Source organism: Thamnophis sirtalis, unplaced genomic scaffold, assembly GCF_051295495.1.
Source record: "Thamnophis sirtalis isolate CommonGarterSnake01/CBP01778 unplaced genomic scaffold, rThaSir2_p1.2 scaffold_3, whole genome shotgun sequence".
Taxonomy (NCBI): Eukaryota; Metazoa; Chordata; class Lepidosauria; order Squamata; family Natricidae; genus Thamnophis; species Thamnophis sirtalis.
Window position 1 is genome coordinate 37,674,973 of NW_028261383.1, and position 27,753 is coordinate 37,702,725.

A 27,753-nucleotide genomic window follows, 5' to 3' on the forward strand; every position below is an offset into this window, starting at 1 on the left:
TTTCAGATCCCATCTTTTATTTTTCTACCTTGCACATCCAGCCCCCAGGAAAGGACTTGCAACCCCTGACCACATATCACACCGCGATAGCTGTGTCCTTCAGTTTCCCAACACTCCAGAGAGGCCACATCAGCCACGTGACAGAATTTGCTCCATACGAATGACAAGCTGTCCTCACAGAGACTCCAGAGGGTCAAGCGTTGGTCCACTGACACAGAAAGGAGGAAGTTCAGGTGGAGGAGCCTCACTCCCGTCACATGAGCTGCGTGAGCGCCAAGCCTTGATACTTTTCTGATCACTTGGATGCCAGCCCTGGCTGGGGTCTCCTGGCCCACAGCGCTTTCAGCCTTCACCTCAATAACATGGACAGAGATGGACCCGTCATCACTGCCACTGACCACTACAAAGTGTCTCTTGGCTGTTTTCCGGATGTGGAGGCTGTTCACACCGCAGCTGTGAGCCTGAACGGTCAGGACTGGAGATTCCAGGGCTGGAAAAGAACAGAAGTGCTGGTTATTTTTCTGCAATTTACTGCTGGCTCCTTGAGCAGTTTTTTTTTTTAATTGGAAAGGTGAGGTAGTGTTAAGATATTTAATTTAATAGCTGGAACAATAAAGTGCATCATGGGCCAGAACACACAGTTCTTAGTTGATTATTGGAGAGTGCGGGCTCCTGCGTGAGGCAATCTATGTTATGATTGGTTGCTGGGTAAGAAATGGGCATTTCCCTTTTTCTGGCCCTTTTTCTTCTGTGTGCTCTGTATGCTGTTGTGTGATTTACCTGACGATGTAGTGATGTGCCTGACTATCTTGTTTGCTGTAAATCTAAACGTAAAATACATTTATTTATATAAAACTACAAGTTTGTGTCAGCGTCTCTGACTCTATTTGGACACCGGTTGTGCAATTCCCTGACAGGTAGAACTACAAGAAACAGTTGTACACTGAAAGTGTCTAAGATTGGAGATGAATTTTGTTGTTGTTAGGTGTGAAGTCATGCCTGATCCTTCGTGACTCCATGGACAACGTTCCTCCAGGCCTTCCTGTCCTCTACCATCCCCCAGAGTCCGTTTAATCTCACGCTTACTGCTTCAGTGACTCCATCCAGCCACCTCATTCTCTGTCGTCCCCTTCTTCTTTTGCCCCCAATCTTTCCCATCATTAGCCTCTTATCCAGTGATTCTTTCCTTCTCATTAGGTGACCAAAGTTATTTGAGTTTCATTTCAGGATCTGGCCTTCCAAAGAGCAGTCAGGTTTGATCTCCTCTAGGACTGACCGGTTTGATGGCCTTGCAGTCCAAGGGACTCGCAGGAGTCTTCTCCAGCACCATAGTTCAAAGACCTCCATTCTTTGGCACTCAGCCTTCCTTACGGTCCAATTTTCACAGCCATACATTGCAACTGGGAAAACCATAGCCCTGACTATACGCACTTTTGTAGTTCAATCCAAAGACTCAACAGTACCTTCAGATGAACAGAAACCCCAGTTAAGGAGCTTTACAAGAAAGGGGATGCACTGGCTTTTTCAGGCTGCGTCATCAGGACTGCCAACACCTACCTAGGGGTTTCACCGGAATTTCTCCTGTCTTTACAATTGCTGAAATATGACTGAGGGCAGCAGTAACGTCCCAAAATGCAATGCTACCATCAGTGGCCGCACTGCCCATAAAGTGTCTCCTGAAAAGAAAAAGGTATTTCCAAAATTAGTTCTTGCAGTCCTCCAGTCTGATTCTCTGCTCCAAATTCAATGCAAGCACTTCCTGGCCATGGGAGATGGCACTCACATGCCGTTGCTCTGTTCTTCCTACCTTCTCCCACTAGCCATCTTGTAGGTAAATGCCTCGACCTTCAGGACACAGTGCTGATGGTGAAAGGATTCTGCTATGAGACACAACTTCTTGGCGTTCTCAAGCAACAGGAACAATCTGCCAAAAAAAAAAAAAAAAGAGAGAGAGAGAGAAAGAAAGAAGGTATTTAAATGGATACAGAGCTCATATTTTCTTCAGGGTCTTCTCTTGATATGGTGTCCCAAAAGGGCTTTCTTGTAACTGGACTTTCTTGTTTTTCTTTTGAAGACGTTTCGCTTTCACCCAAGAAGCTTTTTCAGCTCTGACTGGATGGTGGGGAATGGAAGGGTTTTTAATTCCTTGCATTCTTGATTCCTTGAATCCTTCCATTCCCCGCCATCCAGTCAGAGCTGAAGAAGCTTCTTGGGTGAGAAGCAAAATGTCTTCAAAGACAAAACCAGAAAGTCTAGTTGCCTCTTGAAAAAGCACCTTTGGGACAACCATGACCTGGATGACTGAGAATCTCTGTAGACTTCTTGAAATGCTGATACAACACTGTTATTCTGTGAGCTACACTGACTCCAAGTAGGCTTCTGAATCCAATTCAAGGATGCCATCTACAAAGCTGTACAATGGCATAGGACCAGGTGATCGCTCATTGTTTCTGCCTGCTCCACCAGGTGTCAGCTCCAAGGCCTGGAGCTGCCATTCACGGGGGAGAAGACTGGGCCAGCTGCCAAGACTCACTGTCCCACCTACACAAATGGAAGAAGTTCATGCTAACAATCCATGATTAATTGCCGGGTGGTTTCTCTCTGGGTCACAGGGTGATGGATGTGCACACACTGAGGGGTGCAATGTGGCTTATCGTAATTACCAATGTAGCTATAAAAAGGTATGGAAAGCACAGGGTGGCAACTCTGACAATTTATTCACTGCCTTAGTGCTTTGTTGGTCAGTTCGTGCCGAAGGAAGAATACAAACTGCATTTTAAACTGTTTCTGTGTTTGGCTGGTTTCATTATCCCTTCGGAACCTGACACCTGGTCTATCAGGAAGGGCATGTTATTTCTAGGTCTCTCTCATTAAAAAACAACATCTTGTTGGACTCCACAACCAAGCTCTCTCTACAGGTCTGGAGCTGCAACCTCACTACAGAATAATAGAATTGGAAGGGACCTTGGAGATCTTCTAGTCCAACCCCTGCCCAAGCAAGCAGGACACCCTACACTATTCCAGACAAATGGCTGTCCAACTTCTTAAAAACTTCCAGTGATGAAGTCCCCACAGCTTCTGAAGGCAAGCCGTTCAACTGATTGTTCTCACTGTCAGGAAATTTCTTCTTAGTTCTAGGTTGGCTCTCTCTTTGATAATTTTCTATCCATCACTTCTTGTCTTGCCCTCAGGAGCTTTGGAGAAAAGGTTGTCCCCCATCTTCTTTCTGACAGTCCCTCAAACATTAGAAGACTGCTATCACATTACCCCTAGTCTTTCTCTTTGTTAAACTAGACATACACAGCTCCTGCAACTGTTCATCATGTTTTAGTCTTAACTATCTTAGATCGAGAGGGCCCGGCTCCTATTAGGTTTTTGTAAGGCTTTGAAGAGTGGCTGCTCCTCCAGGCTTTTGGGAGAGATAATTAGATGAATTTAGTTGGTGATGGATGCGGTTTTGATTTGGGAGGTTACTATTTACCTGAGGTGTCATGCATTTATACTGTCATGATGTTTTAATCTTTGCACACCACCTAGAATCACTGCTGTGTGAGAGGCTGTTTTATAAGTTCTTTAAAAACTGTATTTTTCAGAGTATAAGATGCACCTTTCCCCTCCTAAAAGTGGGTGAAAATTTAAGTGCGTCTTATAGCCCGACTATGGGCTTTTTTGACCTCCTGAACCTTCCATATATCACGTTTCTGCCCTTTCCAGCCCCCAGAAGCACTCTCCAGTGCTCTGCACAGCCCGATTTTGGGCTCCCAAGCCCCCCCACATCATGTTTTCACCCTCCAAAGCCCCCAGAAGCACCCCACAGGCCTAAAATGGGCACGTTTTTGGCAAAAACAGGCCATGCAGAGCACTGTAGAGTGCTTCTGGGGCCAGGGAGGATGAAAACACGACGCGCAGAAGCCAAAAACTTTTCCCCATGTTTTCCACCTGTAAATTTAGGTGCATCTTATAGTCTGAAAAATACAGGTACTTGTTCCTGTTTTTTCTTGAATGTGGGGGAAATGCTTCATAGGAGTAAACAGTATCTGCCCCACCTTGTCTTTTTTTCTTTTTGCCCTACTTCCTTCATCTCTGGATCTATTTACTCTGACAAGCAAAACCCATTCTAGCCATCCAAATCCCCAACAAGAGGAGCAGAATTAATTTTCCTTACCGGACAGAGGCATCACTACAAGCAGCAGCTAGGAAGCACAAGGGACCGGGCAATTCCGCCTCTTCTATCCTAGCAAGCACCACCACGGACATGTACCTGGAACACACAAGTCCATCACTTCTTCCAGAGAGGATTTTCATTTGCTGCCAGTTTTGTATTTCAGAACAGAAACAGCCATTATGCAAGCTAGAAAACGGCATGCTCCTTACTATCTCTGGTCTCTATCATAGAACGAACACACACACACACACACACACACACACACACACACACACACACACACACGTAATGAACGTAGAGGAGCCACCAGTCTTTCACAAATAATCTTAAAACTAGATTGAAACAATATGAAAAGGGTTATCATATTATTATTTTTTTAACTGAAATGTCTGAACAGACATTTAAATCTTTGAAGGATGGAATATCCCTGTATTCTGTGGAAGTAGTGATATTTAACAGAGAAATGTGTGTGTGCCCTGGCTTTGCCGTTTCCCCCATAGAACTTGTGACCATGCAGTTGTGCCATGCTGTCTGGGGAAATCTGGAAGTCAAAGTCCACACGTCTTAAAATTGCTGGGAAACACTGGTCTAAACAACTGTGATGTAGTGTTTTTAGCATTTGTGTCCAGTAAAGAGAACTGGTGATTCTACAGATACCCCTCGCCTCCAACTTTGCAGAAGTTGGCTGACAAAATCCAACTTCCCAGAATTCTGCTGACAATTTGGGGGTGTGTGCAACATTTTACACAAACCAGAGCAGGTTGAAAACCTCACAGTAGTTTCGATATTTTGATGCAACTCCCGGAGCCTCAGTACATTTTGCCGCTTATTTAGTGAAGTTTCTATTAGATCTGCTTTTATTATAGACAATGCCTGATTGATTTGTGAAAAAAGGCGAAAAACCAAATGGTCATGAAAATTACACTGGAGGGCAATTAGAAATGAATACAGGTAGTTCTTGACTCACAACTGTAACTTAGCCTAGAGTAGATTTAGTCCAAAATGGTTACATTTGCTGAATGTAAACCCTAGAAATTGGCAAAAATACCAAAAATGGTGATCCAGTGAAGTGCAAATGGCCAAAAATGCAAGCCAGCTGCCATGCGTTCAAAATGAAATCATGTCACTCTGTGGATGTGTGTGGATGTGCATGCAATGTGCATATGTACGGCTGTCGAAACTTTGAAATAGGGCCATAAATACCTTTCCATTGCAATGTCAAACAGTCGCTATCCCACCAGCCATCAAATGAGGATTACCGTATTTTCACGACTATAAGCCGCACTGAAAATCCTAAAATTTGATAAAAAACCGGCAGTGCGGCTTATAACCCGGTGCGCTTTATATATGGAAAAAGTTTGAAAAATTAACGTTAACTGATACTGCGGCTTATAATCCGGTGCGCCTTATGGTCGTGAAAATACGGTACTTGTACTACATGCACATGCGTTGAAGGAGCTGATGACACAAAGAGAATCAACAGCCTAGACTCAAAGCTAAACAAGGCTGTATACTTTATATATGGGGATCAATCATAGCACCAGTGCAGGTTGTCCTAATGTACAGTTATATGTTTTCCGAGGTGGGTAAAATGAGGACTCAGATTGTTGGGGGCAATAGGCTGACTCTGTAAACCGCATAGAGAGGCCTGTAAAGCTCTCTGAAGTGGTATATAAGTCTAAGTCAGGGGTGTCAAACTCAAGGCACGTGGGCCAGATCCGGCCCACGGGGTGCTTAGATCTGGCCTGAGGGGACACTCTGGAAACAGCGAAGGGCTAGCCCACGGTACCACTGCCAGAGAAAATGGAGCTGTTTTCATTGACAGAGCATTTCAGGAGGCCGTCACAGCAGAAAACGGACCTTGCGAGGGCCCATTTTCGCTGGTAGAGTGCTCAGGCCACCACAGGCACCCACGACAAGAGTGACGTTGGGCTTCCCTCCCATTGCCTACCCGCCCCTAAGGTCAAACAAAACCCTGATGTGGCCCTCAATGAAATCGAGTTTGATACCCCTGGTCTAAGTGCTATTGCTGTAGGAAACAACCATTTATTTCTACCTGGTTTCTGGATCCATCTTGATGAGTTTGTGCTTATTCTTCTTGTAGTCCCAGTGCTCATCTAAGCGATGCGATGCCACATGGACCAGCTGACAGGCTACGCTGCTGCTGCTGGAATCAGGCTTAGGGCTGAGCGTTAATCGATAACACTCGATCTGGGCTCGTCCCCCAGCAGAAAAAAGCATAGCGGAGATCCTTTCCCCCTCAGGCTGATTAACGCCATTCTGCACCACAGTCAGAGCTCTTACACTGGAGATGTGGTCGCCAAGAGCAGCGAGCTGGGTCACTCTGCGAGTTTGCACATTAAAAGCGAGAATGTTGACCGTATTGTCCTCACTTCCTGTAGCAAAAACACTGATCCTCTCTTGCCCAGAGGCTTCCAGGGTACCGACGTGACACACACATGTCATCCCCCTGCCGTGCAGAGCAGCTTTCAGGATTCGCTGCCCACTGGCGGCGTCTTTACTTTGGTACAACCAAATTTCCCCAGATTTGATATAGGCAAAGGTCTCCGCGGAAAGGCAGTGGGCGTAGCTCCAGGAGCGGTGGCCACCTCCACACGGAATGCAGAGGAGCCTTTCACTGCTGCTGGCACTCCAAATTACAAAGTGGGTAGCATGGAAGCCGAGCACCCTCAGGCTCCCATCGGGGCCAAAGCGTAGCTCTTCCAGCCACTCTAGGTCTTTGCACGGCTTTTGCTTCCTCAGCACTTGGAGATGCCGATCCTTGACTTGCAGCTGGCGGTAGCAGCTGTCCCTCCCCGTGCTGTAAATAAAGCCACCATGGGAGGTTACCGAGGTCACCCCCTGTTTCCCATGAAGCCCAAAAAGCAGCGAAACAGGCCTCTCGGCATGGGGCTCTCCACTTCCAATAGGGAAGGAAAATCCAGGCAAGGCACAGGCGGTCTCTGAAGTAGAACTGCCGGGTTCGCCCCCTCCTTGTGCTTCTTCCAGTCCCGGAGTTGGCTTGCAGGCAAATGTCATAAGAGAGCCTCTGCGGTCGCCACAAAGCAGAAACTCTTCCCGGGGCAAAAAAGCAATGCAGGTGTGCCATCGCTGCTTGCAGACTGGCAGGAGAAAACATTGCTTTAGCACCACTGTTGTTCCTCCACGTGGGCACCAAGAGGCCTCCAGCCACAGCAAAGCCCCAGCCGGGCCAGAAGCAAAGAGGCTGCAAGTATTGAGGTTCCGGTTTGGATCCACGGCCCAAGTCAAATTGTGCACTTTCCCTTCAAAGAGGTTTATCTCCTTGCTTTGGGCGGGACTGCTGAGCGGAAAAACTTTCACCTGCCCCGACAAGTTGCCCATGGCACAGAGGAAGTCTCCACTGGCAAGCTTGGACACTTCTAAGAGACTGTAAGACTGATAAGCGGCGTCCTGCAGGAGCCACGCCCAAGTTTTAGAAATCAAGTCCCAGGAAAAGACAGCCCCGGCATCAGTCATCACCAGCAGATGGTTTTCATCCACCAGTTTTACTGCCCTGGGGGATCCTTTTCTGCCAGAGGAAGCAAAATCCAGCTGTGAGAGCCTGTTTCCAGTGCTGCTTCTTTCCTTGAAGCACCAGTGTCTAATGCCCGAATCGGCTCCCCCTGTAAACACCCAGCCTCGCTCCTCATGCACAGCCACTGCCCGGAGTCCCTGGCCCTTGTGTCCTTTGAAGCTGTGGACAATCTTGCCCTGATAGGTCCACACAAGACAGGCTGAATCCTCACCAATGCTGATGATGTAGTCCCTCAGCAGTCTTACCGACCAGACTCTCGACTGGTGCCCGTAGCATACCAGCAAGCACGGGACCAGAGCAGGAGGGGCTCTGAGGTCCCCGATGCTCCAGAGCCGAACACTCCTGTCATCTGAGGCAGAGGCCAGGATGCCCTGGCTCTCCGAGAAGCGAATGCTGAAGATGACACCGCTGTGTCCACTAATCCTACTGCAGGGCTTTATTCTTCCTGTGTCATCTGTCTGATCAGCCACACCCCAGACCACCAACTGATGAAAAACAGTGCCAGCCACCAGAACCAAAGTCTCCCAGCGGCTCCCCACCAAGTGGGCAGAATAGAGGATACACTTCTCTTGGCAGTGCACTTCTTGGAGAACCCTCTGGCTGGTGCAGTCATATAGTGCCACTGAATTGTGCCCCAAGGCCACAGCCACCCTACTGGGCCTCTCCGTCCTGCATTCCATCCACTGCAGGTCCCAGATCCAGTCGTGCAGCTCACAGAAAGGAAAGACTTCACTGAGTTCCACTGAGCTGTTCTGGAAGCTGAGCTCTACAACCACAAAGCCTTTGCCTCCAAAGACAGCCAGGGTTGGGGATTGGTTATCTCTAGGACTCAAACTCTGCTGTTCCTTAATACCATGGACAGTATAGTTCTGAAGGACCTGCTTGGAGCATCTTGCTGATGGACTGGCGTTAGGCTCCAAACTATATATGGCTATATAGGGTCCTTCTCCTAAAGGAAGAGAAACACCAGAATGCCAAATCAGCATATTTCGCATGCTATCAACATACCACTCTCTTTTCCCAGAATTGCCCATCCACATATATCTGATTGCCAAATTCCTATGAACTCCATTAACGTATTTCATAGACAGTAGTCTTATTGATCCTAAATGGGATTCCTATTTGCTGCCCCTTTTGTTCTAGGCTTTCATCACATTATATTATATTCTGCTAGCTTCTAATTAGTGTGGGGAGAGATCTTGGCTTAGCTTAGCAGAAAACTGACTTTAAAACCAAGCTACAGCAAAATGATTGTTAACCTTGAATTAGCAAGCTTCATATTTGTGCCGTGTGACAATGGCCGCTATCCCCACAAAATGGGGGGAAAAGTGGGGATTCTGGTCTCCCATTGTAGAAAAAAGTAAGATATTCACCTGCGATAAGATGGTCTCCCACCATCTCCAGAGCTGTTATAGGAGCCAATAGTAGTTCTGCTTCCATGACTTTTCAAGGATGGGAGGTGAAAACCCCTCTTGATTCTCTCTCCCTTTTATATATGGATATGCAGACCTCTGAAGAAAGAGGAAAAATGGTTAGCCCAACCTATAGATCTGCATCAGCTCAAGCAGGAAAATACGAGAACAAGCTATCTTTTCATGTACAATGGAGGAATCACGAAGAGCGAAGGAAGACGCAGAATCAACATATCTGGTTATGAAAGACAGCTCCCAAGTAAGTTTAGATAAACCTTTTCTTTTTAAGTGGAAAATATTTTTTGAATGGCGTCTCAGAAAATTAAATCTATAGAGGAGCATTAGAAAGTTAACACTTAGGGAACTGAAAATAAAATATCGTCAGATAGTCCTGACATGCAAAAATTATACACTTTATTACATTAAGGAAATCGATGTAAACACAGTATTTAGAAAGTAGTGTCTATTTTAACCTACTTGTTGTGGTCTTGAGTCTGTTTGCCAAGAAGAGGATCCACCTATGCCCGAGGGGAGCTAGTACAGCCTATTTCGAAGAATCAATGCAGACTTTCCTCTTGAGGTAATTAATAATCATGTTCAAACTATTGTACTTTAGACACACTAGGTGGAGATCCGACTGTCTGGAGAAGCCCATAACGCAAGTAGTAACAGAATAGAATGACAGAGTTGGAAGGGCCCTTGGCAGTCTTCTAGTCCAACAGGAGACCCTATTTCAGACAAATGATTATCCAATCTCATCTTAAAAACTTCCAGTGTTGGAGTATTCACAACTTCTGGAGGCAAGCTGTTCCACTGATGATTACAGATGGAGGATGAACACCTAAAAGCGGAAGAAGGATCATCTGGAGGAAAACCGATCTTTCGGGATCGCTGAGAGCTGAGAACTCTCAGCGATGGGATTTAATCAAGAATTGCAAGACACTCTAATGCAGACATCAGAAGCCCGCGCCTTCCCACAATCTGGTTTATCCCCAAGTTCTGGCTCTGCTAACTAAGGAGGATGGAATCCGAATTAATTTCTGCTGTAAAATGCTGTAAATACCATATTTTTCATTTCACACATTTCTCCACGTTCTGGTATTTACAGAGCAGGAAGCCCAAAGAGGCGCCTATATAACCAGGAAGCAGGCAGGCCAGGCTGAGGCCATCAAATGTAAAACCGGAACGTGCGGGACCCTTTTGCATTTCGCCCGGCAAGCAGATCAAAGGCACAAAACAACGGAGGAGAAAAGAAAGCAACGCGGCAGAACCCTGGCGCAACAATCTCGCGAGTTAAGAAGTCTTCAGAATTCTTACCTCTCCTACACGCGCCGCCGCCGATTGGGTATGCCTCGGGGGGCTCGTTCCCGCTTCCCTTTCGCCGAGAGACGCCATTGGATAGCGGTTGCTAAGGCGGCTCTCTCGTCTGGGAGAGATTCGATTGTAGCGAAAGAGAAGGAACGTTTTCTTAAAGGTACAGCGAGCCGAATATCTCTGCCCATTGAAACCTGGGATTGGCGGCCCCAGGAAAGTATTCCGGAACGGAACGAAACAGCCGGATCTCGGAATCGGAGAGAGCGTGAGCTGAAAAGGGACACGAGGGAAGAGCAAGTGCAACTTTACGGCAACATCACAGCATAGGTCTGTGTCTCTGAAGCCCGTGACAGCTTTCATGTGATTCGACCGGAGCAAAGAGAAAAAGCGATCTTTTGTGAGATTCGATGCAAAGCTAGAAAGAGAGCAGGAATTCGGAATCCTTTGCAATGTTTCTCAAACTTGGCGACTTTTAGATGTGTGGATTTCTAAGATTATAGGCAGTCCGCTCATAGGGGCAAGTGAATCGAGTAAACGTGGCCATACATTTATCTTCCAATTCTTCAATATCAGTCTTTTGGCCATACGAAGTGTATGGAGATTTTTTTTACAAGCAAATTACGTTGTCCAGTTCTCAAATTCCATGTTATTCAAGAGAATATTATTCTCTGAAAATGTTAGCTTTTTCAGTTATATTTATAAAATCCACTACTCTCTTTTCAAACCTTATTAGACTTTTATGCAGAATAAATAAGGTGAAAAAGAATAATTATGTGTTAGAAATTATACACACACAAACATACAAATAATATTTGCATTAGGTAAGTATATATAGAATTGTAGCTGTTAACTTATGTTAAGTTATAAAATAAATAACCCTAAGCAGTTTACAGAGTAAGCATATGGACCCCAACAATCTGGGTCCTCATTTTACTCACCTCAGAAGGATGGAAGGCTGATTCAATCTTGATGGAACTCCTGGCAGTCAGCAAAATTAGCCTGCAATACTGCACTCTAACCACTGTGCCACCAAGGCTCATTGTTAATTTTAACAATATTCATTTTATCTAGAGATTTAAAACTACTTCTTGATTAAGGATTTTTACTGTTATGGAAACTGAAGGTTGTAAAAATACTACCATTTTCTTGAACTTAATTGTTCTATAATGACAATATGTAGATTTTAAAAACTTTTGAAACAGGAAATTAAAGTGGTAATTTTTATAGTATAAAACCTTTTTGTGTGTGAACAGGATTCCAATGTATTTAGTTTAAAAAAGATTAATTTGACTAACAATCAACTATTTTCTTATTATTTTCCATTTATTTTTGTTAACAGATTAATAATCTCTATGCCGTTACTTTCCTTTTATTTCCCTCAGCATAAGATGATCTCTACATTCATTTTAGATACTGCATTACATTGATTTTCTCCTGTAGCATTATCTCTGTATATGTGTCCATCAAATAAAAAAAGCAGGTGTGACTGCTAATTTTAAAGATAAATTGTGATGATAAATGTTAGTATTATAGAGAAATTTAGAAAACAGAATCATTGCACCAGATAGGAGAAACTGCTTATAAGTTGAGGAATGTCCACATTAATAGGGCTATTTTATTGATTCTCTTTAGAGAATAAAATATTTTAGAGATGTGGAGACTGTTACGCATATGATTAAAAATAGAACATCCAAAGAACATGGGTTTCAAATATTTATTTGCAGGACTGACAGCCTGACATCAGTGCATGGGACACAATAAATTAAATAAATATTAAATAAGGAAAAAAAGTATCCAAAACGCAGATTTGTAGAGAACACACACAAATAAAAATAAAAGACTCAGTATTCACCAGTTACCTACAAATATGGAACTGGCAAAGCCACATCACTCAAAAACTAAGTATAATTACTAAGACGTTCAAGTCTTTCTATGGATACTAGACAACCCTTTGGATAATAATAAAAAAAAAACAACACAAGCCAGTGTCGTAATGCCACTCACTTCACTGCATGTGGTTGAGCCCCAACAAACCCTGTACATTCCTGAAAGCTGGAGAACCAGGCTATTCTCAAGCCATGCAGCTGTTTAAAGCATTCACACATTTCTGGCAGGAGTATTTGTTTTTGTAGGCTGCAGTCACAAAGCGCCATCATAGTCAACCTTACTGATGGCTCCTTAACATCTTAACAACGTATCTACATTTTTTTCTGGGATATCCTCTGCCAATTGAAAACAGCCCAAGGCAGAGGTACAGTCCCTCTCAAAACTCTCATATATGACATTAGATTCCAAAGACTACATATGAAAAGCAAAATGGAAAGTCTGGTGGTGTCCATTTTGCATTCCACCTATTTGCATTTCAGAAATATGTTGTGAAATTCGGACCCATGAATGAATGCTAGGTTGATGCCATTAAACGGGCCTTAAAAAGGAATCAATAAAATGTTTAAATGACATTGAACTATCTGTTCAGTGACACTTCTTGAATCAAGGCCACATCTAAAAACCCAAGAAGTTTCAGGGTACAAGTTACTAAGCTAATTTTTTTCCAAATGAAAAAATTGCAACAGAATTATAATAAAGCTGCCATCGTAAATATTTTTCATGGAAATAATTTGCACTGAAATCCATTTCATTTGAGAGTACACTACTGAGGATTGGAGCGAATTTTTCACTGCTTTTTAAATTGATCCTTCGGATATCATCTGGGGAAATTCTGCAACTTGTTCACCTGATCATAAACACACTAACAGAACAGGAGAGTTACATAACTAGTTTTCCACCAAGTGACACATAAGCCCCCAGGATTTAGTTTTTGTCTGCCTGGGACTACAAAAATCGACTAGCTAAAGTGCTGTCAAACATCTGCCAAATTACATAACATGGTGGGTGAGCTATTTTTGGCTTAGGAGACAACATTCTATGCAACTCTCTAAGGCAACACTGAAGAGTTCCAATAAATAAAAAAAGTGGTTACTTCTAATTGCTTGGAATGAAATTCACTGGAAGAAACAAACTGATTTCATATGCAACAATCACAATAACAATGGATTACCTCAGCTCAATGAGGCTATAGGTAGGAAGGGCAAGTCTTGAAGCACGCAAATGTCCTACCACTTAATGCTGTTCATATTGCAACGGAGGAGGCACCAGGGCAAAATAGCAGCCACCAGACTGAGCCTTAAAATGTTCCTCTAATCACCAAATAGAAGTTTTGTCAAAATGTAACAGGAGATGGGAAACACGTTTTCTCAGCCGTCTAGAAGGCCCATTACAATATTAGTTTTCTCCAATCAAAACCAACCATTGCTCTGTTGAACTGGACAAGAGATGAATCTGCTCACTGTGATTTAAATGTGAGCTACTAGCCCAAAGCTAAAGCACTCTTGTTCTCTGCAGCAAACTACTAATAACATCTATTACCAAAACCTGCAGTTAGATTCAACTCAAGATGTCCAAATTTCTTTAAGAATTCTGTAACTGGAAATCCTTTTTCAGTCTCTCCGGTGAGTAAGAGGGAAAAAAGAAAGAAAGGAAATTAATTCCAGCCTTTGTACAAAAAAAAATGAGAATATTTGCCAAGAACCAGTATTCTCCTATGGTGCAATACAATGGAGATTCCACCTTCTCTGGGTTTAATGGCATTTTTTTTTATTACTGACACTTAAGTATCAGTACAGATAGTCCTCAACTTACAACAGTTCATTTAGTGACTATTCAAAGTTACAACGGCACTGAAAAAAGTGACTTATGACCATTTTTCACACTTACAACCGTTGCAGCATCTCCATGATCATGTGTTCAAAATTCAGATGCATGGCAACCGACTCATATTTATGACGGTTGTAGTGTCCTGGGATCATGTGATCACCTACAACCTTCTCATAAGCAAAGCCAATGGGGAAGTCAGAGTCACTGAACAACTGTTGCTAACGTAATAATTGGTGTGATTCACTTAACTGTGGCAAGAAAGGTCGTAAAATGGGGGCAAATCTGACTTAACAAATGTCTCACAACAGAAATGTTAGGCTCAATGGTGATGCAAGTCAAGGACTACCTGTACTGCAGGCAATAAATGAGGAAGTGGGGAATGGCAGCTCTACTGAGACAAAGGAAATTCCTTTTACTTAGTCTTACCCCACCTTCCACCCCAATTTATTTTAAAGTTAGGAAAAGTGCATAAAAGGCCATCAAGTGATAAGAAGTCCAAAGAACCTTTGTTGCGACGGAAGATCACAGGCAGTCCTTGTTTAGCCATCTGAATTGGACCAGCAATTTAACGGTTAAGCAAAGCGGTCACTAAGTGAAACATCAATCGTTCGCATGATTTTTACTTCAGCTTCCCATTGCTTCACCGACCCTCAAAGGTTGTAAGTGAGAGGATTAATTGTTACTTTTTCAATCAAACGATTGCTAAAAGAGAAAGTTGCTAAAGGAGGACTGCCTGTATTTTATTTGAAGGCTCTTTGTCAGAAAAAAAATTAGGAAGTATGTTCCAGACAATGTGGTTCACAGTCCAAAATGTTGCTTAGCAAGACTGCTTATTGGACAGATTTAAAAAGGAGCTAAATTCATTTTGGAGTGGTCTACTACCAGATGCTCTTACCCTTGACTGCTATATCTAGCCCCTCATTCAGAGACAGTATCTCACTGACTTCAGAGGAAGAGTGGGAAAGTGCTATTCATTTCACGAGAAACAATATAATTAGGCCTAAACTATATGATCTGCGCACACCTTAAGCCTAATCCTGCAGAACACCTTTTTAAAAAACTCATAACTGAGAACCTTGCTGGTTCCACACTGCATATCTAAATACGTATTTATCTTCTAGGAGGAATATTACTATGCCACTGGCTCCAATAAAAAAAACCTAAACAGAACAAAAGGTTTCTCGTAGGTAAACAATTTCTCAAACACACAAATGGCTGAAATCACAACTGCAGCACATACAACACACGTTCCAATTGCACATATTAACTGTTCCATTACTTCCCTGAAAATTATTGGTATAAATATTTCCGAATAGTAATTCAGAACTATGTCCAACCCTGAGAAAAATTACCATGATCAGCATCCACCGTCCCATGGAAGGCCTCTAGTACTTTTAGGCCTGCATGCTCTTTTTCACAGAAACATGCCCATGACCCCTTTGCATAACTCTGGATTGAAGCCTGCAATTGTCTACACCTGCACTTGGGAGTTTGCTTACTTCTGAATACATAAACTTTGTGCTGTCAAATGGTACTGGTTAGAATGATTCCCCCCCCCCACTTGCACAAAAGCCCAAGTCAGATCTCTCTTCATTTTATCCCCACAACAGCCACTCATAGAGGGGGGGTTGGGCTGAGAGAAATTGATGCCAAAATCACCCAATCAGCTTCCAAGGCAGAGGGTGAACCTGAACCATGGGTTTCCTTGGTCTTCATCCAGCATCTTAACCTCTATACCATTTTACTGATGCGTTCCCATTGCAGGCTAAGAGTAGCCCTTTTACTCTCTACAGAGCAACCTAGAATATGCAGCAATCGCTTTGTTGATGTGGGTTTTACTAGCCTTATGTAAGCTGTATCAGTTGCCTGAAAAGTCCGAGAAACTGAGAGATGGAAAGAAGGGCAGATTACAAGATTATAGTTACAAAGCCAGCTAAAGGAAAACTGCATCCAGCAGAACAAATCAGGATGATAAGGAACCTTAAAGGTGGATTGCATATGTCACGGGAGATTCACGGACAGATTCAAAATCTCCTTAAGCAAAGCCATCCATTAAATCAAAATATGCCCTCAGCTACTGTCCCTTCTTTCCAAATAGTCCTTTTCCCCTCAGATTGCATTAGGTGCCCTGCTTCTCCTTTCTCCAATCTACCTAGATAGGCAACCTTACATTCTCTGAAGAAACACAATAATTGGGAAATGTGGGAGAATAGAAGAGCTGAAAATGGCTAGTGCAAAAAAGGTGCTTTCAAGTCAACCAAGAGGCATCTCCAAACATTACAGCTCTACATGGACATTGCTGTAGGATTTGTCCACAGTCCATTCGCTTTGGTCCTCGTTTTCACTGTTGGTGTATCGAGCCATTTCCTCCTGGAACTGGAGCTGTCGCCTCTTATTGGGATCAACATTAATCCAATTGTTGGCGATCCACTTGGTTCCTTCAGTCACCAAACAGCCTCCGTGTAAAGAGTATTCATCGACATCACCAACCCAGCCTGGAAAGAAACAAGGTTCCAGGGATCAGCTTCATACAAATGCTGCTCAATCTTTTCTGCAGCTCTACGCTTTCCAAAATAGCCAATGGAGGATAAATAAAAGCCACCCCGTGTCACCTTGAAGGGGAGATGGGTGGGATAAAACTCTAATAAATAAAATGAATAAAAATAGAAAGATGGTTATCTGGTTGCCTCAGGAAGAAACTTACCTTCCCCATCGGGCAGGTAATTATACCAGAAAACAGCAGTGCCTTGCAGAGGTTTTACACGTAGATTTCCCTTATCACAGTGCTTTCGAGTATCACGTAGATCAACGTCGTTCTGGATTAGAGACTGAAGAACGGGTGTTCATTAGGGAACGGATAAAAGGACCTCTTCAATTACCATTATTCATTCCCCCTTATATAGAGACCTCCCATTAAAACAGCTCTCTATCTATGAAATCAGAATATGATATTTTAATTGTCCATAGTGTTTAATTAGAAACTAAATAAAAAAGGTCCTAATTTATTTGCCAGCAGCTTTTTTTCTTATTACAAGTAATGTATGCTAAGCGTCTTGCTGCAGAATACTCCCAAATAAAATTTAAACAGCTAATATTCACCATTCTGTTTTGTATGGTGATTCAGAGTAAACACCTCCACTATACAGTGGAGAATTCCTGCAACTAGAATTGCAAATTAAGGTTAGTTTAGAGCTCTTATAATTTTTTGTGTGATTTTAGTCTGTTGTAAACTGTTCTGGGACAAAACTTATGGGTAAAATGTTCCCTCTGGCCTGAAGAAGCAATAGGAGGCTGAAATACCCTTTTTAAATCTGGGAAGTAATGTGAATCTTAAAACATTTCATTTCTAGGAAAGGTGATTGGAAAAAATAACTCAGATGTATCCAAATAATAAATATTATCTACTGTATTTCAATTGTGCTTCTGGCTGGGATATGTGGTATACTAAAACTTCCTTGACTTGATCATTCTGGAAATTTGATGGGAGGATATAGACCAAGGGTGCCAAACTTGCAGCCCACAGGCTGGATGCGTCACATGCTGGCCCCATGCCCACGCCTGGTTTAGTGAAAGGGGGGGGGGGAGTCGCGATACGTCACGTGATGATTCTGTGATGACGCGAGTTTGACACCCTATAGACCTTTCTTGAGTACTGCACCAGCTTTCAATACAATCATGTTACTATTCTATTGGATTACACACTGAGGACATACTTTTACAGTGGTTCTATTCCTTCCTATTAGGTCATGTTCTAAAATTGGTGCTATGGATCTCTCAGCTGATCTATGCTGTCTGACTGGGTTCCATCTTGTTTCCATGCCACTTACAATCTATATAAAGCTGCTCAATTGCACTGTCTTTGAAAGCACAAGTCTGTCCCGGGAGTGATTCCTCATCCCCAACTGACGAGAAGTGGATCTATACAATTACAGCAGTGGTCCAGCTGCTATTGTTCTTCAGCAACTGACTTAGCACCTTTGAGCTAAATTATCTTCTGCAATATTCTCTACAAAGAGTTACCCTGGAAAAGCATCTGTCAGTTGCATTGGCTATAAAATAGTCTGATATTCTTATACTGAAAGATGTGCAATGACAAAGTGTCATTTATAGCTATTTTAAAGCACTAAAGTGCTTAGAGCTTGATTATCTAGGGAGCACCTTTCCCATTACCAATCTGTCTGACTTCTATGTTTTACAGAAGAGGCTTTTCTGTACCTGTTTGACACAGAAAGAGAATGGCTTGGAGGTTAATTAATATCAGCATCTGTTTTGAGTTTTTTATTCTGCATGTTGGATTTTGCTTTTTTTTTTCTTTGAGAACTTGAATAGAAATATGAGATATAAGCCAAATGAATAATTAACATTTTATAGACACAGCCAGTACATACTGCACAGGAAAGACAAACCTACCAATTCTTCGTAAGTTCTGTTATCTGCAATAGGAAAAGTGGTTTCGCCTCCTCCCGTCACATTATTTAGGTAGAACAGTACTGTCACATAGCTGTAAGAAAGAGAACAATACTTGCTATCCTACAAGCAACAGACGATCACTATTATAAGATAACCAGGAAACCCATTCTGTCCTCAGCTTCTAGGCTTACCGGCACGATGTCTCAAAAGGAGCACTTTCATTGGCAATCAGTTTGGTGTGACTACAGGCAGTTTCAGGAAACACTGGTCCACTATCCATATGAGCATGGTAATGCCCTCCCTGGTCATAGCGTACTACCTGCATCGGTTCACTCTGCTCCACAATCTCTGGCGGCAGATGGGTTAAGTTAATTACCCTGAAGACAGACAAGCAGAGAGGCATGCTGATGGAAGGAAAGGGTGAACTGGTTCCCATAAATATTCCCATCAAGCCACTGAGATTCCTCAGCCAGTATCAGACCATCAAGATTACTTAGAACATTTGTAAAGAGGTTTTTACTGTTTAAAAAAACACTCCATTCACAATGCTGGCCTTGATCATCTGTATCCATTCCCATACAAAAAAAGGAGGGTACAAAAAATCTTAAGACACAAATGGAACATAGAAACTCATGAAGGAATAAGGAATCATTTAAAACTATTCAGAAAGAATTGGGGGTGGGAGATAACAGTGGGTGATGTATGTTGCAATTCTAAACACACTAGCTAAAATCTTTTCCATAAACATGCTTAACACCCTCTAGCCATTCCGTAAGAGTTGTAAGACAAAGAGGATCTGCAATACAGCTATAGGAAGAACATTTTCTGGCAAAGTGATTCTAATTCACCTCACAACTGTTATTTTTAAGTAAGAGCAAATCATGCTGAACACATGCAGGTCTTTCTTGCTTGGCATTTTAAGATTTTGTTGCACTTTTTGCATTTGATGCTGGTGGGGGGAATCAGGAACCCAGGGAAGATGTGAATCAGTGAGTGTTACAACGTAAATTTGTTTTTAAACATTTTTTACACGTATCTTTGAAAGAGCAAAGTATAGACCAGGAATTTCAAACATTGGCTTGTAGGCTGAATGCCCCTGATGACTTATTTTATGTGGTCTGTGATAAAAGGTTAAAGCAATGCTGGATCCTGTCCTGCCTTGTTGTCTTGTCTTGTTCAAGTACACTGCACTTTATATGATAGCCCTGAACAGATGCAGAAGGGTCAATGCAGGTGACATCACCATTTGTCATCATGCTAGATGGTGACAGGGTGTGCACAGAACAACAACACAGTGTGATACGGGATAATAGATAGGTTGGAGATTACAGCCACAAATATAATATATATGAGATGAGCAGCTATACAAATCTGATCAATCAATCAATCAATCAATCAATAATAAAATACCAATTTAGAGTAGGAAACATAATTTTGCTTTTATTAACTTTCAGTAAAGTCAAGTATTTTATATTATTATAAATTATTGTAAGTTTTGCATTCATTTAGTCATAATTTTATTAACATTAACATTTAATATTTGTTGCATTTTTGCAGATGGTAAATGCGTCACACCACTTTCCACATTTTACGTGGTCTAATATTCATTTGAGTTTGAGACACCTGATGTAAAGATATTAGATTTAAATAAAAATATAAAAATCATCTGAAACTCATTTAATTCAAAAATTAATAAAACTGAGAAAAAAAGCTGCAAATGCTAATCAATCTCTTTCTGTTTCACCTGTTTCAACGATGCTATAGAGCACTGCACACCAAGACAACTAGACACAAGAACATTTCCCCCCATAATGCCATCACTCTGCTAAACAAATAACTCCCTCAACACTGTAAAACTATGCACTAAGGCTGCATTACTATTACTATTAGTCTTCTCATTGTTTCCTGATTGCTTATTTCTACCCTATGACTATCATTAAGTGTTGTACCTTATGATTCTTGACAAATGTATCTTGTCTTTTCAGATACACTGAGAGCATATGCACCAAAGATAAATTCCTTGTGTGTCCAATCACACTTGACCAATAAAGAATTCTATTCTATTCTATTCTGATTAAGTATGGGTCACTCTTTCTTTCCAAAGCTTTCATTTTTTTAAAAAAACCTCAAATATTCAAAACAAACATAAAGGAAATGTAAAAGAAAAGAGAAAATTATCAAAACACAGGAAGATGTGTATGAGTGTGTGTGTATGTGTGTGTGTGTATTTCACTGACTATCTATGCAATCAAGAGAAATATACACATCCTATATAACTCTATTCAACATGATTATCGAGAAAGGCATTTAAAGTAGCAATATCTATTAGGAAAACTCTAATCAGAGTTTTCCTAACCAGATTTAATTAAAAACTGTCCTTTTGAAAGTCTACCCTCTATGCTCTTACCTCAGGTTTTCATCAATTACAATTTCTCACATTTTATATATCACTAACCAACATGCCATTTAGATTTCTAGCGCTTTACAATAATACATTTGGCATCTAATTAAAGTAGCTGCATTAAGTGCACTGGTTTATACATTTTGGCCAAACTGATCAGCAAACCAACAGCAAGGCTAATTGGTAAAAATTGCTGAGTGAGATAAATTTACCTTTGCCGTATGGAGCGCATGACCTGATGTGCCCCCTCACCTTGGTACAGCCATGTATGTTGGCTGTTCCGCACCAGATCGCTCATTTTCACTTTTCGGCTACCCATGTATTTATGGAAGTCTCGAATGTTCAATTGTTTAAATTCCTCCAAAGTCAAAACACCTGAATAAAATGAAGGAAAAGAACATACATGCTCATGTCAGGCTAGAGACTGATCAGTTTAAACATGATGTCAGTTTAAACATGAAGTATGCCACATCAGAACGACAGAAACCAACCATCCTCTGGTGATCCCAATGAGGGATTTTTAGTTTAACTGGGCAGCTCTAACATAGATGGAGGGGAAAGTAGGAATCAAACAGTAGGAATGTTTATCTAAATAAAATTAATAAAAGGAATGGTCTTAGCAAAAAAAAAGCTGTGAGGGTTGGAGAACAGAAATTAAAAGAAGATAATGCAAATACAAATCAAAAATTTGAAGTTAAAGTATCACAGAGAATTATTATTCGCTGGCTTTTAAACAGCTATCAGTACCTACAGCCAGAGATATAATTTGGTTTAAAAAATAAAGTGTTTAAAAAATAAAGTTTGTGATTATCACTATCCGATTGGCCATAAAATTAAATATAAGTTGCTTCATATTGGTAGATTTGGTAGATTTATTATAATTTATAGGCCGCCCTTTTCCCTGAGGGGACTCAGGGCGGCTTACAAAAACACGGGGAAGGGGGTACAAAGACAAAAAGCATAAGACAATACATAATATTAAAAAAAATAGAGCACAACATTCATTCATCATTTGGGAGGGGACGAACTAAGATTTTTATCCCCAGGCCTGACGGGATAGCCAGATCTTAAGGGCCGTGCGGAAGGCCTGGGCGGTGGTGAGGGTGCGGATCTCCACGGGGAGATTGTTCCATAGCGTCGGAGCTACAACTGAGAAGGCTCTCCTCCGCGTAGTCGCCAGTCGGCACTGACTGGCGGATGGGATTCGGAGGAGGCCTACCCTGTGCGATCTGATGGGACGCAGGGAGGTAATTGGCAGAAGGCGGTCTCTCAAATATTTATTGAAATACTTGTTAATTGTTACAACTTTGGCTGTTTTGGTTAACTCTTCATTTGATCCTAATCTTAATACTAAACTGTGATATGACTATCTTTATATTTGTTCCAATCTAACATGACAGAATAATAGGGAAGGGAACAATGGTACATAGTACATTAAAAAGCAGCATCCGTTCTATCTTTACCATTGCCATCTGGATCTGCTTTGACTGCGGCATACATTTCCCGGATGCTCTCAGGTGTCATCCACCTACCATTTCCTAGGCGGGTATGTGTCAGCACCTGCAATTGGAACACAGTGCACACAGACCTTCCTGTTACAGGTGAGTTACGTATATAATCAAGAAGCGCTAGCAGAATCCACTAATTCAAAAATTAATTGGTAAATGGTATTAACAGATCACCCATGAAGCACCCATATTTCTGGTTGTGCTGGATCCCAGCATATTCAAAGGGCCACAATTTTTTTTAAGACAGGAACACATTTTCCTCTAGTTATTTGTTTTATTTGGAGATTTGTCCTCATAGATTTGTCAATGACATGACATCCAGAATTGTACCAGGATGTTAAAACACAATGAAAGATAGTTAAGGCCTCATACTTCAAAATGCTCAATATTCGCACAGTATGACTTCATTCAGACCCAATACTAACTCATTTTGCAAATTCAGATACAATACCCCAGGATCTTGTACCCAGGGTTATACCTGAGTGAGGTTGATATTTCCCAGTTAATAGCCAATCATTCCATTCTGAATACCTCCTTAAGTTGCAACTGCCCATCCTGGTTGTGATCTAGCAGATTAAAGATATCCATCTGGCTGATATCTATCATTTCCATAGCTTCTTCGTAATCTTCCGTGGGCAAAATCTGGCTTTTCTGCAGGCCTTTCAGCTGAGCCAAATGTATAATTAATTTACATTCATCTTCACTCAGGAAATCTGGGATTTCTAACAATGGAAGAAAGGCAAAATAAAATGATTTTCCCATCCAAAGGTGAACATTCAAAAATCCAAAGATGCTCAAATGCCAATATTGATGTTTAAGATGATTTATGAATGCAGGAAATAGTTGGGTCCAAATGTTCCACAGTTATGAGGCAAGGAACTAATATCTCAGTACAAAGTTTTCAATCCTAAAAAAAGGGAACTTTGCCTAAATATCTGTGAACAAATGAAGAAAACAGATTACACTAAACCATAAACTATGATTTATGATACAGGTTTAGACTCAGCCTTTCATTTGAGCCAGCAGAGCTCAGAAACTGGTACCCGCTTCATAAGAAATAAACATAGTAAAGAGTACAATTGAAGAAAACACACTTCTCTTAGAGGAGCATTGTCCTTAGCTTTCCTGCCATCTATTGATTAAATAAATTTGTCATGAGGAAAACAACAAGCAATTGTTTTTAAAAGGCTTTCATTGAACTGCAATGAGAGGGCACTGTTTTCAATAAAGACCAGGGATAAAACTCATATAAATTAATTTCATGCCAAAATAAGACGTATACCAGTATCCGCAATTAATTTTCTGCTTCATACTTAAAATAGGAATCTTGCAAATTCCATCTTGTAGGCAAATAAAACTTCCTGAGTTTACACCCAAACTCTGCTGCCTAGTTCACAAAGGTCTGGCAATCACCTCTTTAACAATTGATCCAGCTAAACAAATGTCTCTAAATATTATTTTTCCCCTAAACAGAGAGGAAAATGGTTTTTAAAAATGATTAATCTCTAAGCAGGAAAACCACACCATGACTCAATCAGAACTCAAAGATATTCAGGTGGGCATCATTCAAAATAATTTGACGGCCCTCATTTCAACACTTATTAAATTTAGGCCTATCTATATAGCAAGATTGCCAATAATCTCCACCAGGAAATTGTCTAGAATTGTGTAAGGGAAAGCAGAATTTAATTCGCTTTATTTCACTAAAGAGTACAAAGAATCAATGAAAACTGCATATCTCCAACATCTGAGCAGATGCCAGCAAGTTTTATCTTCACTGGCAGGGTCTAGGAGGGGCGCCTTCTTTGCTGCTGCCCTTGCATTGTGGAACATCCTGTCCTCATAGGTGAGGAAAGCTCCCAATCTCTTGTCCTTCCACAAAGGGGTCAACACTTGGATGTGAAGCCAGCATGTGGGTCACAGAGACTCACACAACTATGGGGCTGGCTGGCTCCATGAGAACTCTCCCCCTCCCTGACCTGTATTAACAACTGCTTACATTCCATCTTGGAATTTTTTACCTTTTGTTATTTTATAATGTTGCTTTTATAATTTTAAAGCTTTTTAACCTTAAATTAATTCTAATTTTAATAATAATTCTATTGATTATATTGTACACAGCTCAGAGCCCTTCTCTGACAGAAATAGGCAGTTAAGAAATATAAAATACACATAAATATTCATGAGTTATTTGCTAATTTGGGACACTGGGTGATTTACCATACTACTGAAACTCTTCCAGATTCCTAAACTGCTCAGTCATGAAATCAGAACTGAAATCTACAAATTGTTGTGTGGTAGTGGATACATGACAACTGCTTAGTAGGAGCCACTTAATGACTTTCTTTTTCCTTGGCATCATCTACTGCTCAAGCTTCTACCTTTGATTAGTTTTGTTTTGCTCAAATATTATTTTGTAGTTTACACAGACAGACTCGCATACTATACCTAAAAGGAAATCTTTCTGAAATTCATAAATTATAGATACAATGCATTTATTATGCATTGTGTATGAGAGAAAGAAGAAAGGAATGTGTCAAGTCCTTACGGCAGCTTGCAATCTAGACAGGTTTCTCAAAGATTCAGAGTACATATTGCAAGAAGAAAGGGGCTATATTGAAGAATCTTGGAAACTGGCTATACAACGTTATCTTAGCTCTCGGATATCAATGAGTATGTTGAAGCAGCACCTCTCTGTTGCTTTTAATCTTTTTCTCTTATGGAATCTTTAACACGAAGGATGCTAATCACAAAATATTACAAAATACCAGTTTGCTAGTTTTTGCAATAATTTCCAAAGTATTAGCAGGATCGATGAATTCTACCAAAGGCTATAATGCAGATTAAATGTCTTCTTTAGAAAGAGAAAAGTAATCTAACTGCATTCAAAGGTTCTTTTAGGATATTCCTATTGGCTATTAGAAGTTATATTTGCCACCAGTTCCATCTAGATTATATTGCTTCCTGTTCTTTTACTAAAACCATTTGCGAGGTACTGTTTTAATTCAATAAAACAATGATCTACAATTGATGTAACTGGATCAGAATTCAACAAAAGTGGATCTTTTTTTCCTTTTCATGTTTTTTTTATTTATCAGGAATAAGTAATGAAGGTTGCTGAAGTGCAAAGAGGCTGGGAAATATAAACATATATACATGATGATTATCTTATGTTATACAATGTTATACAAAGTGACTGACAGCTATAGTCACTTTCAAGACCACAGCTGATGCTATGCTCAAGAGAAACAAAAGATAACCATGCACTGGTTAGACAAAGTGGTTTATAAACATGCTAGATCGAAAAATGGATTGCTCCTAGAACTTGGAATAGGATGTACAGATATATTTTTAAATAGCCTCTATTTCTTACCAAAAAGAAGGGGTTTCAAGCTGAGAGTTTTCATAACATGGATTTTGTTAGGAACCAGTTGCAACTTCTGTTTATGACCCACCTTTAAAACATAGTAAAATAATGAATTAAAAATAATGATTTAAATCAATATGTAGAATTATGTCACACATGTTAAAAAGTTATGGTTATGATTTGGTCAAAAACTTTCACCTATGCATCAGAAAACATTAAGCTTTCCAGGCAGGACACAGTTGAGCAGTAACATGTTTAATTAAATTGTAAAAGGATTCACAAACACCGGCATGCCTAGAAATAAGCATAAATTAAACTCTTTGTACTGGATATGAACAATATATCAATTTGATGAAATATTACTGTTACCCAGGACACTGCAAGGGTCATAAATATGAGTCAGTTGCCAAACATCTGAATTTTGATCATGTGAATAAGAATGAAAAACAATCATAAGTCACAATTTTCAGCACTGTTGTAACTTTGAACGGTCACTAAATGAACTATTGTAAGTCGAGGTCTACCTGTATATTATTATACATATATAGGTAGTCCTCAACGTACGACCACAATTGAGTCCCAAATTTATGTTGCTATATGAGAAATTTGTTCAGTGAGTTTTGCCCAATTTTACTATTTTTCTTGCCCCATTTGTTAAGTGAATCACTGCAGTTGTTAAATTAGTAGCAGGGTTGTTAAATGAATCTGGTTTCCCATTGACTTTACTTGTCAGAAGGTAACAAAAGGTAATCACATGATCCTGGGACCCTGCAACCGTCATAAATGTGAGTCAATTGTCAAGCATCTAAAAATAAGTCATGTGACCATGGGGATGCTGCAATGGTCATAAGTGTGAAAAATGGCCTTATGTCACTTTTTTCAGTGCTGTTGTAACTTTGAACGGTCACTAAGCAAACCATTATAAGTCAAGGACTCCCTGCATTATGATCAAACAGGAGATAGCAAATGGATGACTACAGGAAATACCCCAGGCGGCCTTCTCCAAACCTTTCAAATGCCATAGTTTTAAGACTGCCAGCCTCTCCCACTTATGTGACTAGGGAACATGATGGGCCAAGATGGCGGGGATACAGACTTCAAAAGGGAAGTGGCAAAGACACCTAATGGAGGAGAGCTTGGACTCAGCCTTGCCCTCAAGGCTGCCCTTTTGGTGGAGATGGCTTACCAGGGGCGCAGCGCTCCTCTTAGGTGGGGTGGTGGAGGCTTCTCCCCCCTTTTTAAAACTTTTATTTTGAGCAAAAACTGCCATGGTGGCGCAGTGGTTAGAGTGCAGTACTGCAGGCTACTTCTGCTGACTGCCAGGTGCCTGCAATTTGGAAGTTCAAATCCCACCAGGCTCAAGGTTGGCTTACGCTTCCTTCCTTCCTTCCGAGGTGGGTAAAATGAGCACCCAGATTGTTGGGGGCAATAGGCTGACTCTATAAACTGCTTAGAGAGGGCTGTAAAAGCACTATGAAGTGGTATATAAGTCTAAGGGTAGCTATTGCTGTTGCTAAAAAGCGTCCCTGAAAGAGCAACCACGACGCCCCCCTACAACCTTCGTCGCCCCCCTTGAAGCCCAGCGCTTGCCTTAATGCCCTGCAGGCGAGGCAGAGCCTGAGGGTCGAAGTGGCCTGAAGAAACGGGCAGGACGGGGGGCGCATCCTGGACGGGGCCAGGAGCCTCTTTCCTCGGCTCCCGTTCCCCGCCATCGTCGGAGCTGATGTGCACGAAGAGCAGCAAGCCCAGCACGTTGATCACGTAGAGATGCGCGAACACCATCAGCACGACGAAGTAGGGCCGGGAGCAGACGGCCCGTCGCCCCACGGGAGAGCCTGGCAAGAGAGGCCCGTCGTCCGGCTCGGCCGTCGCCGCCGCCACAGCTGCCCCTGCCGCCGCAGCCATC

General features: G+C 41.5%; 2 protein-coding genes across 3 annotated transcripts; both read right to left on the reverse strand.

Moving 5' to 3' along the window:
• Positions 1-12,038, reverse strand: WDR6 (WD repeat domain 6). 2 transcript variants are annotated; one of them, XM_087708729.1, is made up of 7 exons: positions 9,611-12,038; positions 9,095-9,232; positions 6,222-8,670; positions 4,166-4,261; positions 1,808-1,924; positions 1,558-1,676; positions 1-490 (listed from the first exon to the last, which is right to left on the reverse strand). In XM_087708729.1, exons 2-7 carry the CDS (start codon positions 9,159-9,161, stop codon positions 3-5), a joined length of 3,336 nt encoding a protein of 1,111 aa, XP_087564855.1. In that variant the 5' UTR covers positions 9,162-9,232; positions 9,611-12,038; the 3' UTR covers positions 1-2. The 2 variants fall into 2 exon arrangements, with proteins under 2 accessions (XP_087564855.1, XP_087564856.1); XM_087708730.1 differs by lacking the exon at positions 1-490 and having other exon boundaries at positions 1,784-1,924.
• A 109-nt stretch (positions 12,039-12,147) lies between these two features.
• Positions 12,148-27,753, reverse strand: P4HTM (prolyl 4-hydroxylase, transmembrane). The gene is made up of 9 exons (XM_014063629.2): positions 27,438-27,753; positions 25,854-25,935; positions 23,012-23,202; positions 22,436-22,532; positions 21,185-21,347; positions 18,763-18,948; positions 18,572-18,662; positions 16,866-16,989; positions 12,148-16,656 (listed from the first exon to the last, which is right to left on the reverse strand). Exons 1-9 carry the CDS (start codon positions 27,750-27,752, stop codon positions 16,439-16,441), a joined length of 1,467 nt encoding a protein of 488 aa, XP_013919104.2. The 5' UTR covers position 27,753; the 3' UTR covers positions 12,148-16,438.

Bases quoted from the DNA above. Each gene is read 5' to 3' on its own strand.
- WDR6 (XM_087708729.1), bottom strand. From the start codon at position 9,161: ATGGAAGCAGAACTACTATTGGCTCCTATAACAGCTCTGGAGATGGTG. The intron at 1,925-4,165 runs GTAAGGAAAATT...TTTTTTTGGCAG, and splicing joins TGTAGTGATGCCTCTGTCCG to ATTGTTCCTGTTGCTTGAGA. The intron at 491-1,557 runs GTAGGTGTTGGC...GTTCTTTTCCAG, and splicing joins AATTCCGGTGAAACCCCTAG to CCCTGGAATCTCCAGTCCTG.
- P4HTM (XM_014063629.2), bottom strand. From the start codon at position 27,752: ATGGCTGCGGCGGCAGGGGCAGCTGTGGCGGCGGCGACGGCCGAGCCG. The intron at 21,348-22,435 runs GTAAAGATAGAA...CATTTTATTCAG, and splicing joins AGCAGATCCAGATGGCAATG to GTGTTTTGACTTTGGAGGAA. The intron at 18,663-18,762 runs GTAAGCCTAGAA...TCTTTCTTACAG, and splicing joins CCTTTTGAGACATCGTGCCG to CTATGTGACAGTACTGTTCT.